We start from the raw sequence: 12,115 nt of genomic DNA, 5'->3' as shown, positions 1-12,115 counted from the left end.
CTTGGGAAGCCCTTGCACTGAGGTGGGGGTAAACGTTTCACTTCTGCTGCCTTGCCTCTCACTCATGGATTCTGAGCTCTTTGGACAAGTTACTTGCACCATGATCTATATGTACTAGGAACTAGTGAATTTTTATGGATTTTTTAAAATGTCTCTTTGTCCCCAGGTGGAAGAAGCTGGGCAGGTGTTCCTGTTGATGAAAAAGGATTATCGAATATCCCGAAATGTTCGCCTGGCTTGGTTCCTCAATCACCTGCATCAGACTGTGCAGGCCACGCCCCAGGAGATGCTGGTGAGGCCCAGAGACACACAGGATGTGAAGGGCTAGCCCCGATGATCTGTTTTTTTAGGAGGGTGCTGGAAACACACAGGAGGGGAGACTAACTCTGAGGGGTCTGATTCTAGGAGGGGCAGGTGACTTTGCCCACAAGATGAGTCCCCAGGGGAAATCTTGTTTAATTGTTTTTCCAGCTCGGAAGAGTGCTTGGTTGGGTTGCAGAAGGTAGAACCAATGGTGCGTCATTTTGGATATGGAAGTCAGGTCCTGGAAAGAAAGGGGTGACTTCCTGACTCTTCCCTTTCCTCCCCGTCCTAATTGGCAGCTTCAGTCTGAGCAGGAGTTGGAAGTCCTCAGTGTCCTGCCTCCTGGATGGCAGCCAGAGGAACCGGTGGTCCCCAGGCCATTCCTCCTTGTACCATCCACCCGGGTCACCTTCCTGGCCTGGCAGTATCGGTTTGTCATTGAGCTGGACCTCAGCCCATCTACTGGCATTGTGGTAAGGGGTTGGTTGAGGGGAGACAGTGGGAAGAAAGGATTGGGTGGGAAGTGAGGAGAAGAGGAGGGGCCTGGGATAAGTGAAGAATGATCCCACAGTGATGCTGTTTTGGAAAGGAGACAGGTTTCCTTTACACAACGGAAGGAGTGGGGGGTGTTTGAAGACAGATCCCATTCATCTGTGGCACCGTATTTGGATGTGTGATCAACCTTAAGAGTCCCACTGACCCATGGAAGCTGCTTGTTTCTGCCCTCCGCTCAGGGCTGCCTTTGGTTATCCTTGAGAGACCTTTCTCTGCATTGCCCTCAGGATGATTCCACAGGCGAGATCTTGTTTGATGAAGTTTTCCATGCCCTCTCCCGCTGCCTAGGCGGGCTGCTCCGGCCCTTCCGAGTGCCTGGATCTTGCATCGACTTCCAACCTGAGATCTACGTCACTATCCAGGCCTACTCCTCAATCATTGGCTTGCAGTCCCACCAGGTATTGCATCCTTTCTTCAAGTTTGTATCCTCAGACCTAATTTCGGATAGTCCACTGACCAAGTCCTTATCCTGTCTCCACGGTCCGTGCCCAAAGTCCCTAGCTCTCCTCGAACCTGTTCCTAGTCATCTCTGTGAGTCTCTGTCCTCTTAAGAAGCATCCATTGCTCTGGTCTTACAGGGCCTTCCCATAGCGTTAGGTGAGTTGGCATTGACTGGACAAATGCCCCTCTCATTCCTCCTCTAAGTCTCTGGTCCTGGCCGCTGAATGACTGTTTTCTCTCCCCCACTCCCTTTAGTTCCATCAGAAGGTTAGCTAATGTCCTAACTCCTTGCACTACCAGCAGGAGAAACAAAGACCCAGAAACATAATTTCTTCCAAGGACAGAGGAGGGTCATTTTTCTCCTAGAGCCCTGTGAACTGGTGGGTGTAACACTGACCACACAAATAATTACAGGGCTTATCCAGCACCCAAGCAGGCCATCAGAAGGCACTCCTTTTTGGAGAATGGCCAAGTCTGTTACTGGAATATCTGTATTGGGCTTAGATAAGCATTGGTCCAGTTTCCCTTCATCTACTCTTAACCACCCTCAACTCACTGGTAGAGGCTTACCCTGAAATTGTCCCTGATGGCTTCATTGTCACCTTAGCTATCAAACTGGCTTTGAGAGAGGGGGATGCAAGGAACAGTATCTGAGGGGCTGAAATATACACAAGGCAATTGGTACATGCCTGGATCCCAGCCCTCTGCCCTGGTTTAAAGTGTTCTCCTAGTGCAGGTGTTAGGACTGTTGGCTGTGGGCTACATCCCCAGACTTTGCAGGTGCTCACAGTCAAGGCGGGAAAAGCCTGGATATTAGGTAATCACTCAACACTTGGTTCACTTTGACAAACACTTACTAAAGCCTGATATATGCCAGGCCTGGGCTGGGTCCTGGAGACACAGATGAATCAGACCCTGTCCCTGTCCTGATGGGAGGGGTTGAGAGTTAGTTGCGGAGACAGATATTAAAGGGGGTAATTTCAGTTGAATGTGATAAGGGCACTGATAAATTTTGACTCGTGATATGGGAGCACCCAGCCAAGCCTGGGGCAGCAACAGGAGAGACTTTTGGACAAAGAGGCATTTGAACTGAATCTTGAAGGATGAATTGATGTTAACAATTCAAAGAAGAGGAAATGGGCTTTCCAGGCAGAGGGGCCAGCAAAAGCAAAGACACAGAGCTATGAAACTGTGCTCTCAATCACAGGGGTTCTAGGGAACTACATGTTACTCAGTTGGACACAATGAAGTTTGAATGATGGGGGGAGGGTTAGGGGGGTGGTAAAGAGGAGACTGGAGAGATAAGTGGGGGCAGAATTATGAAAGGCCTTGAACATGGCTAAGAACTTGTACTTTATTCTGTAGGGGAGTTTAGTGTGGTGGTGAAGAGCACTGGATCTGGAATAACAGTGCCTTATGTGCTTCCTGGCTATACCACTTACTGGCTGTGTGCTCTTATGCAAGTTACTTAACCTCTCTGTGCATCTGGGTCTTTTCTCCAAAATGGGGATGTCAACAGTACCAGTGTTGCATGGTGATTGAATTAATACATGTCAAGCATTTAAAACGGTGCCTGCCACATAGAAAACATGCAAATGTTAGCTTTTAAAACTATTAGCCATGGGTAGAGAACCACTGGAGGTTTGGAATGTCAGTGACAGGATCAGATGCGAACACTAGGAAGGTCACACTTGTTTGTGGCCAGTGAGAAAGATGGATGGGGGACAAATTCTGGATTGGGGAGAACAGGAAGAAGAGTATTGCAGCATGGGAGAGGAGATAAGTGCTGAACAAGGACAGCAGCTGTGGAGAAGACAAGGAGTGAGAACTTAGGTAAGCCTCCAGGGCCACTTGCCACTAAGTCAGCTAAGAAGTCAGACAGCTTCCTCACTTGTCTCTGTAGCTCCCTCAAGATGCATCCTGCTGTTTTTCAAAACAAACAAACAAAAAGTCACGTTTATAATACATGCCCAGTGAAGGAGATTTGAAAAATACGTAAAATATAAAAAACTCACAAAACTCACTCATAATAACCACCCAGAAATAACTACTATTGACATGTTGTGGACTGTGTTTCTTCTCTTTGAGTTTGTGTTTACTTTCCTCGCCACCACCCCTCCATCCAGAGAGAGGAGAAACATCAGGCTCATTCTAAACACACAGTTCTACATCCTGCTTTTTTAACGTGTGATACGGGCATTTTTCCGTGTCACTAAATATTTTTGAAAACACAATTTTTAATGACCACTTGTCTTCATATTTTATCATATTTTGTCGTTATATATTTAGGCAAACCTTTACTGTTGGACCCTTAGGTTGACCCAGTTTTCACTCTTCTAAACAATACAGCTCTGAGCATCTTTCTCACCTTTTCACAGCCCCAGTTCCCACTATTCCTCTGATTCTGTTTCTCTTCTCACAGTCAGGCCTTTAGTGGTCCAGAGTCCCGCTCTGCCCTCTTCTGGCTGTCCCCACCCACTCACCCAGTTCTGAATAGAGAGAAGTAGCTGTTGCACAGGAGGGCAGGGGTTGGGGAGAAGTGGGCAGGTTGTAGGAGTCTGATGGGGGCAGGGAGAGAGGAGAGATCCCGAGGGCCACCACAGGGACCACCAGGCCTTTATAAAATTTTTAGGATGGGGGCACTTATTTATGTCGAGAGTAGAAGGAAGGAAACCCATGGAGAGAGAATGAAGCTATTAGATAAAAGATCCAAGAGTAGATGGAGCGATTAGCTTTAGGGAGAAAAAGGAGGAAGAGGAATCTTTTCTTCTGAGCCTGAAAGGAAGAACTAGAACACATAGATATAAACGTCTAGCAAACACTGAGGACATTTTCAATGGGTTGGAGAGTAGTACACCCTCAGGGTTAGGGTGAGTGGGTAGTTCCTGTTGACTTGTTTCCTTTCTCTGTGAAGAGGGGGGTGGGAATTATCTGCTGAGGGTAAAAGGAAGGAAGGAGCATTCACTGGGGGAATAAGATTTTGAGCTTAAAAAAGAGAAAAGGTCCAGAACAGCTTCTGTGTGCAGTGCTTAGAAATCAGCAAGAATAAGAACATATGAGTCAATGAGAAAGGCTTTGCCTGGCCAGATAGGGCAGCTTATAGACAAAGTTCCGGAGGCCGAGGTGGAGGAAACTGGAAGATCTTCTGGTGCCTCCACGCTTGGGGAAGCCCAGTGTGGAGAATAAATAGGGAGACCAGAGGGGTACTGCCCAGTGTCCCCCTGACCTTCATGGCTTGCTCTTTCCATCGTGCTTCTCAGGTGCTGGTCCAGGGCTGCCTTTTGGACCCTTCCCAGCGGGAGATGTTCCTGCAACAGGTGTATGAGCAGCTCTGTCTCTTTGAGGATAAGGTGGCCACCATGCTGCAGCAGCAGTATGATCCCCAGAGCCAGGTATGTGGGAGAGAAAGTGGGTAGAGGCCACTTAGAAAGAGGAGCTGTTAAGGGACAGAGAGGAGAGAGGAAGGACAAGCCAAATATTATAGAGGGAAAAGACAGCAGAAAAAAAGGGCTAAAAGCCGGGGACAGAGGGAGCCAAGGAAAGAAGTGCTAGTGAGTGCACACAACAGGTTTCCTGTTGAAGAGCGCTCGGATACACTCCCCAAGACACACGTTCTTGCTGGGAGAAAACGTGAAGGCAATTTGCTTGTGTTTTTTCAGTCCTGCATCTTCTGCCCCAGTGGCTCTGAGAAGGTGATCATGGGTGACTTTGATCTCTAGTATTTTGTACAATCAGTGATAAAGCTGCTTGGGCTCACTACAGTGCACTTTCTCATTCCTTTAGATATCCTAGAAGTAGCCAGGCAGATAGCAGTTCTCTATGTCTGAAGACTTAATCTGATTGATGTGTAAGACATTTCATAATGGCGATGGGAAGAATATGGAAAAGGGGCCTTATTGGCAAAAGGTGGGGAAGCCCTGCTGCAGTACAGTGTGGTGCTTCATCTGGTGCTGGGCTCCCTGCCCATCTGAGGGTCAGTATCCAAGCACACAGTAGGGGAGGGAGCATAGTCAGGACTTGGCCGCACAGCAGGGGAATTGGGGTCCTCACAGGATTAGGCCCGTCTGGCCTGGGCAATGCTGGGCTATAAATTCTGGTTTTGCTGTGGAGGGGGCAGCAGTGCCATCTGTCCCATTCTATCTTTTCTGTAACTTGAACCAGGCAGAGGACCAGTCCCCAGACTCAGGGGAGCCCCCGGGCCGGAAAGTGGGAGTCTCCATGGTGACAGCTGATCTTGGACTGGTCAGTATGATCCGTCAGGGCATCTTGGCACTGCAGTTGCTGCCGTCAAACTCTAGTGCAGGTCAGTAGAAGGAATGTCGGTGGGACTGGGGAAAAGGGGCAATACAGGAAGGGAAGGGGGCATTATCAGCAAAGATAGAGGTTCCAGGGGATCAGTGGGCCCCAGGGAAGAGTGTCTATTTCCTTGTTTGTAAAAGGTAAGTGTTTATTAGTGTATATCTCAAGTACCCCCTGCTCTGACAACCGTCATGGACCCTAGTGGGAAGGAGTAGAGCACCAAGGTCGTCGCTTAGGAGGAAGTTGGGATCCAGCCCTCAAGAGGAAGGAACGGGAGGGAAGGAGAGAAGGAAAGGTGCTGGAGGATTATAAAACACATTGGTTGGTGGACACTGACGCCCCGTCCATCAGATGCCTCCCCGTGCCTTTGATCAGGCCAGGGTCCCCAGGTCTGAGTCTGATGCTTCCTGCTCCAGGTATCATTGTGATCACAGATGGGGTGACCAGTGTCCCTGATGTTGCTGTGTGTGAGACGTTGCTGAACCAGCTTCGCAGTGGCACTGTGGCTTGCTCCTTTGTGCAGGTGAGGACTTTCTGGGAAGGAGGAGAGGGAAGTGTCGTATATCACAAGGTGGGCTGTGGCTGGTTACTTTCTTGCAGGCAATGATTTCCCAGGTAAAGCCAATGACATAGTTCTGGAGGGTGGGGGGGGGACATCATGTGTAGAACAAGGTAGGTACTGTGGTGGGAGAGGACTCTCATCTTTGTCCTCTTTCCTTAGGATGTGAGAGACAGCATGTTATAGGAAGAAGAATGCAGAATTTGCAGTCTGGCAGTCAGTTCCAGTCCCACCTCTCTTATTAGATTAATTATTACTGTTTTGGTTGCAAGGGTCAGAAAACCCAGCTCAAACTGGCTTAAGCAGAGGAGGGAGTAGGTATATTCAGGGACCTGCAGCCAGTTTGGATTGACAGACTATAGGATAGGAGGCAGAGAGCTGTGGGAAACAAGGCTGGAGGGTAGGCATAGGCCACGCATGGAAAGCTGCTTCTGCTGTGTTAGGCGTTCCAGCATAATTCTGCGGGTGATACAGATATATGGAAGGAAAACCACTAGCTGGGTTTATGTTTTATAAAGGCCACTCGTGTTGCTGGGGGAAGGGCAGGAGAGAAGGCAGGGAGGCTGTTAATTGCAGTGGTCAGGTAAGAGAGGATCAGGGTTTAAACTGGGGGGATTCAGGGTAAGAGAGAAGGGGGTAGGATTGAGGAAATGAAGCGGTAGAGTCAACATAACTTGTGATCAGCAGAATGTAAGGGGTGAGCAAGAGAGAGGGGCTAAGGATGTCTCCAGGTTTCTGACTTCACTGATGACGGTGTATCTGGCAGAGCAAACAGAGAGCAGCAGCTGGGGTGGAGTGAGGACAGGACGGTGAATCCAGGTGTTGTGAATGTTGTGTTTGAGGTGCCTGTGGGTCAACAGGGTAGCTGTAAAGCATCACCTCTGGAGTTAGGCATGCCTGGCCGGCATCCTGGCTTCAGTTACTGGCTGTGTGACATGGGGCACATCACTGTCGCTTCTTGGTTGGATTCATTTGTAAATGGGTGAGATGATGCATTTAAAGGGCTTAGCATAATGCATAATTACGTAATGAATGACTGCTGTTCATAGCAGCTAGCAGTTGGATATGCAGATCGGATACTCAAGAGACAGCACTAGCTGAGAGATAGCAAGTTAGGACTTGGCAGCCGACACATGGTGTTTGAGAAGGGAGGAGGGTCCCCAAAGAACCTGGGGGCCGCCAGTGTTCAAAGATCTTTCATAGGAAGAGGGCCCAGCAAAGAATGAAGGGAAATCATCAGACAAGAACCAGGAGCTCTGGTGTCAAAAATTTCGGAGTTTGGGGGAAAAAAGGAGAACTTAACAGCATGAGATGCAGCAGAGAGATCATGTAAAATGAGGAATGAAAAGTGGGAGATCAGCTTGGTGCTTTGTGACCACCTAGAGAGGCGGGATAGGGAGGGTGGGAGGGAGACTCAAGAGGGAGGAGATATGGGGATATATGTAAATGTATAGCTGATTCACTGTGTTATAAAGCAGAAACTAACACACCATTGTAAAGCAATTATACTCCAATAAAGATGTTAAAAAAAAAAAGAAAAGTGCCCTTTGGGTTTGGCAATTAGGAGGTGGTTATGGGGATTTTTTGCAGGCCATTTCAGTGAAGAGGCAGCGAGGGAAATGATTGCAGTGGATTGAAGAGTGGAGAGAAGAGAAGGAAGGAGAGAAAAGTGTTGACACGCAGAATTTGGTTGTTCAGATCGAGTTGGGAGTGAGAGAGAGAATGGCAGCCAGAGGGGAGTACAGGGTGGAAGGAGAGGGGTGTTCTGCTTTGTTTTGTTTTTTAAGCTAGAGACTTCAGCGTGTTTCCAAGGAGCTGTGGTGAAGCAGAGTTTGAAAATAAGGGAAAGGAAAGGAAGCCGGATGGAGTAGAGTCCCTAAATTGACAGGAGGGCATTGGCTCAAGAAACAGATGGAGGGACTCTTTAGGAGCAGGAGAGTGTCCCTTCTTCTTTGAGACTGGATAGAAGTGAAGATGTAGATAAATTCTGCCAAGGGGGCCTCTGATTTCTCTCCAAAGTAGAAGGTGAGGATGTGTACTGGAGGGAGGGAGGGAGGGAGGGAGGGAGGCAGAGCCAGGAAGGACGAGCGGCACTGAGGACGGCCCTGAAGGACTAGCTGGGTTGGGTGTCGTATGTTTTGATGTGCCAACCTACACAGCTATGCAGGGTTTTTTTCCATTTGGGATTCCTTGAGATCTCATTTGGGATCTGGGTATAGAACTTGTGATCCTAGTTGGGGTTTTCAGGTGGAAGCAGAGAAAAGGTGAAGGCAGCCAGGGAGTTGAGAATGATGCATAAGAAGTTGCTTGACCATGGGGTCCAGGCTGGGTTGAGAAAGGAGGACCAGGAGGACGTGGATAGATTTGAAAAGAGTAGAGGTTCAAGGCCTGGGAGCCTTAAGGAAGTCAAAGAGCAGCAAGAGGAGGATGGAAGGAACCTAAAAATGGGACAAAGTTGGGTGTAATCAGTCGGATGTGGCAATTGAATTTGCAAAGAGGAAGTAGTTCCAGGTGAAGCCCAGGGCTAATGTGTAGTCAGCGGGACACGGGCTTTCTCTAGTTGCGACTAACGGGGGCTACTCTTCGTTGCGGTGCACGGACTTTGTATTGTGGTGGCTTCTCTTGTTGCGGAGCATGGACTCTAGGCCTGTGGGCTTCAGTAGTTGTGGCGCGCGGGCTCAGTAGTTGTGGCTCACGGGCTCTAGAGTGCAAGCTCAGTAGTTGTGGTGCAGGGCTTAGCTGCTCCACGGCATGTGGGATCTTCCCGGACCAGGGATCGAACCCATGTCCCTCGCATTGGCAGGCAGATTCTCAACCACTGCGCCACCAGGGAAGTCCCCTGACTAGTAAACATTTTAAGCTTTGTGGGCCATGTGGTTGTCACAACTACTCAGCTGTGCTCTTATAGCCTGAAAGGAGGCACAGGCGATAAGAAAATGAATGGGCATGGATGTGTTCCAATAAAACTTTATTTATTTTACTTATTTTATTTATTTATCTTTTTGGCTGCGTTGAGTCTTTGCTGCTGCATGCGGGCTTTCTCTAGTTGTGGCGAGCAGGGGCTACTCTTCGTTACGGTGCGCGGGCTTCTCATTGAGGTGACTTCTCTTGTTGCAGAGCACGGGCTCTAGGCATGTGGACTTCCATAGTTGTGGCATGCAGGCTCAGCAGTTGTGGCTTGCGGGCTCTAGAGTGCAGGCTCAGTAGTTGTGGCACACGGGCTTAGTTGCTCTGCGGCATGTGGGATCTTCCCGGACCAGGGCTCAAACCCATGTCCCCTGCATTGGCAGGCGGATTCTTAACCACTGCACCACCAGGGAAGTCCCAATAAAACTTTATTTACAAAAATAGATGATAGGCTAGATTTGACCACAGGTTATATGTTGTTTGCCAATCTCCAGTCTTTAGGCTTTGTGCTCAAAATATTGTCCGCAGTCCAGCAGCCTTGGCATCACCAGGGAGCTTGTTAGAAATGCAAAATCTCAGGCCCCACCCCAGACCTGCTGCATTTAACAAAATCCCCAGGTGTTTTGTGTGCACCCTAAAATTTGAGAAGCACTTTGTTAGACACTGTAGTCTTGAGATGATGACAGGAATCCAATGAACCAGTGGCCAAAATCTTCAGTGAATGGGGGCCGGCTGGTATTTGATGTGGAGCAAGAGGGGTGTGGCTAGATGGCATGGGCTTCAGACAGAAGGGCTCAGGGAAGGAAAGCTGCAGAGCAGTGGTCTGTCTTGGGAGAACACGGGCCCACTTCCCACCATGTGGGTCAGGGATGGGAGCAGCCACCCAGCCCGGGGGCTCTTTTGGAGCTAGGTCTCTAATTGCTCACTTCTTCAGGTAGGAGGAGTTTATTCTTATGACTGTAGTTTTGGCCATGTGCCCAATGTGGAACTGATGAAGTTCATTGCGATGGCAACATTTGGCTCCTACCTGTCCACTTGTCCTGAGCCCGAGCCAGGCAACCTGGGTCTGACTGTCTACCACCGGGCGTTTCTCCTCTACTCCTTCCTGCGCAGTGGGGAAGCCCTGAACCCTGAATATTACTGCGGTGAGTGGCAGACTGGGGCAGGTGTGGGAACGGGGGAATATAATGTGGACGTAGAGATGATGCAGGAATCCATCTAGGGCTTGGGTCCCCGGGGCACTAGCAGTATAACTGGGGCTGATGGCTTTGGCACTGTTCTCTCGCGACTCAGTGTAGCCTCTGCTCCTGTGCCTCTGTCAGCTAACAGATAAAACACTTTCCCCTTCCCCATCCTCACTGGTCTTCTAGGCTCTCAGCACCGCCTGTTCAATGAGCACCTGGTCTCCGCAAGTAGCAATCCTGCCTTGGCCCTGCGCCGGAAGAAGCACACTGAGAAGGAGGTGCTGGCTGACTTGGTCAGCACCGTGTCTGTGCGGCTTCGAGAGGGCTACAGTGTCCGAGAGGTCACACTGGCCAAAGGTAAGGGTTTAGGTCCTGCTGTATCCCACAGGTCTGAACAAAGCAGAAGACACACATGTACCGTGCATGAGAGGGTGTCTCAGTGACAGATTCTGCCTGTCATTTGAGACAAGTGGGTTCTGAGTAGCCTTCAGGGCTTAGTTCTCATGGCGTTCAGCTTCCAATTCCGTCTCCTTTGGCCCCAGGTGAGTCAGCTGAGGATGGTGTGGTGTCCGGAACTTAGCTTTGTTTTCAGATCACTCCTACAAACTTCAGTTGTGTCAGTTGGCAGGCTCCGGGCCTGCATTCTGTGGAACCGCGCTTGGAACCTTTGGCCAGGCTAGCGTTTCATGTGGTAGGTGGGGTTTCAGATAGGACTCAGTACCGGGCCTGGAGTCCCATGCCCTCCTGCCCTAACCAGCTCTCCTTTTTCCCCTGAAGGAGGGTCCCAGCTGGAGGTGAAACTGGTGTTGCTGTGGAAACACAACATGCGCATTGAGTACGTGGCTGTGGCACCCTGGCCCCTGGAGCCTGAGGGCCCTCGAGGCACCCGGGTGGAAGTGACAATGGAAGGTGGCTATGACATCCTGCACGATGTGTCCTGTGCACTAAGGCAACCCATTCGCTCGCTGTATCGGACCCACGTTATCCGGCGGTTCTGGAACACGCTGCAGAGGTGAGTGAGGTCACCGCTCAGTGAGGGGTGCCCCATTTGTTGTGTGGAGGGACAGATGTGTGCAACTGGGGGCTAGAGAGGGTCACCCCGAGCACTAGGCTTGTGTCCAGGGCCCCCTGTGCCCCTGGGGCTCCCCTCCTCTGACTCACCGGAGTCCGGTGAGGCTCAGGGTTGGCACTTGTTCTGCAGCATTAATCAGACGGACCAGATGCTAGCCCACCTTCAGTCCTTCTCCTCAGTCCCGGAACATTTCACGCTTCCCGACAGCACCAAGAGCGGCGTGCCTCTCTTCTACATCCCGCCCGGCTCCACCACCCCGGTGAGGGGCCCCAACGCTCACTCTCTCCATCTTGTGCCCACCCAGACTTGGATTGGCACCGCACCTAGAGCCCAGAACCACGTTCGTTTTCCTCTCCTCTCAAATCTAAGGCCCCCAAACCAGGACCCTGAGCTTTCGCCTTGAGAGCTCCCTCCCTCCTTCCACGCCCCCGGGGGAAGGAAGGGTCTATAGAGAGAGGCGGTCCTCAGCAGACCGCGGGTGTCAGAGGTAAAGACTTGCAGAATGCCTAGGTGGTTGTCTCCCAGACGACTGCGAGCCCCCTTGCCCGTCTCCATGTGGCATACTCTGGCCTCACCCAGCACCTTCAGCCAACCACCGTGAACTATGCACTTCCTGAAGACCATGGCTCCCTTTGTCCTGTGCTTTCTCCACACTTAGCCCCGGCTGTCAGCCTAGCACTGACAAGCAGGGGGCTTATGCTAGCAAATAATGGCCTCGTCCTGGGGTCCTGCCATCACTCAGCGGCTTTCCTCCAAAGTCAGTGGTGGAAGTTCCATGCTTTGCCTGGATTCAGC

The 12,115-nt window shown here is 50.4% G+C and overlaps 1 protein-coding gene across 6 annotated transcripts in view; it reads left to right on the top strand.

Moving 5' to 3' along the window:
- Nucleotides 1-12,115, top strand: part of SZT2 (SZT2 subunit of KICSTOR complex) — a 51,154-nt gene that overhangs the window by 10,089 nt on the left and 28,950 nt on the right. For 4 of the 6 annotated variants that reach the window (XR_003433278.1, XM_027108834.1, XM_027108832.1 and 1 more), the window contains exons 2-11: nucleotides 167-292; nucleotides 603-776; nucleotides 1,086-1,256; nucleotides 4,560-4,691; nucleotides 5,461-5,602; nucleotides 6,015-6,121; nucleotides 9,999-10,209; nucleotides 10,435-10,605; nucleotides 11,026-11,260; nucleotides 11,450-11,579. Coding sequence is in view for 5 of the 6 variants with exons in the window: in XM_027108834.1 (XP_026964635.1) it covers nucleotides 167-292; nucleotides 603-776; nucleotides 1,086-1,256; nucleotides 4,560-4,691; nucleotides 5,461-5,602; nucleotides 6,015-6,121; nucleotides 9,999-10,209; nucleotides 10,435-10,605; nucleotides 11,026-11,260; nucleotides 11,450-11,579 (1,599 nt within the window). In the remaining variant the exon portion in view is untranslated. Of the gene's footprint in view, nucleotides 1-166; nucleotides 293-602; nucleotides 777-1,085; nucleotides 1,257-4,559; nucleotides 4,692-5,460; nucleotides 5,603-6,014; nucleotides 6,122-9,998; nucleotides 10,210-10,434; nucleotides 10,606-11,025; nucleotides 11,261-11,449; nucleotides 11,580-12,115 lie in introns of those variants that run through there. The other 2 variants (XM_027108833.1, XM_027108836.1) reach the window with 2 other exon arrangements.

This window comes from Aethalodelphis obliquidens, unplaced genomic scaffold (genome assembly GCF_003676395.1).
Source record: "Aethalodelphis obliquidens isolate GAN/ISIS:26980383/991018 unplaced genomic scaffold, ASM367639v1 scaffold9, whole genome shotgun sequence".
NCBI lineage: Eukaryota > Metazoa > Chordata > Mammalia > Artiodactyla > Delphinidae > Aethalodelphis > Aethalodelphis obliquidens.
This window is presented reverse-complemented; position numbering and strand designations above follow the sequence as displayed.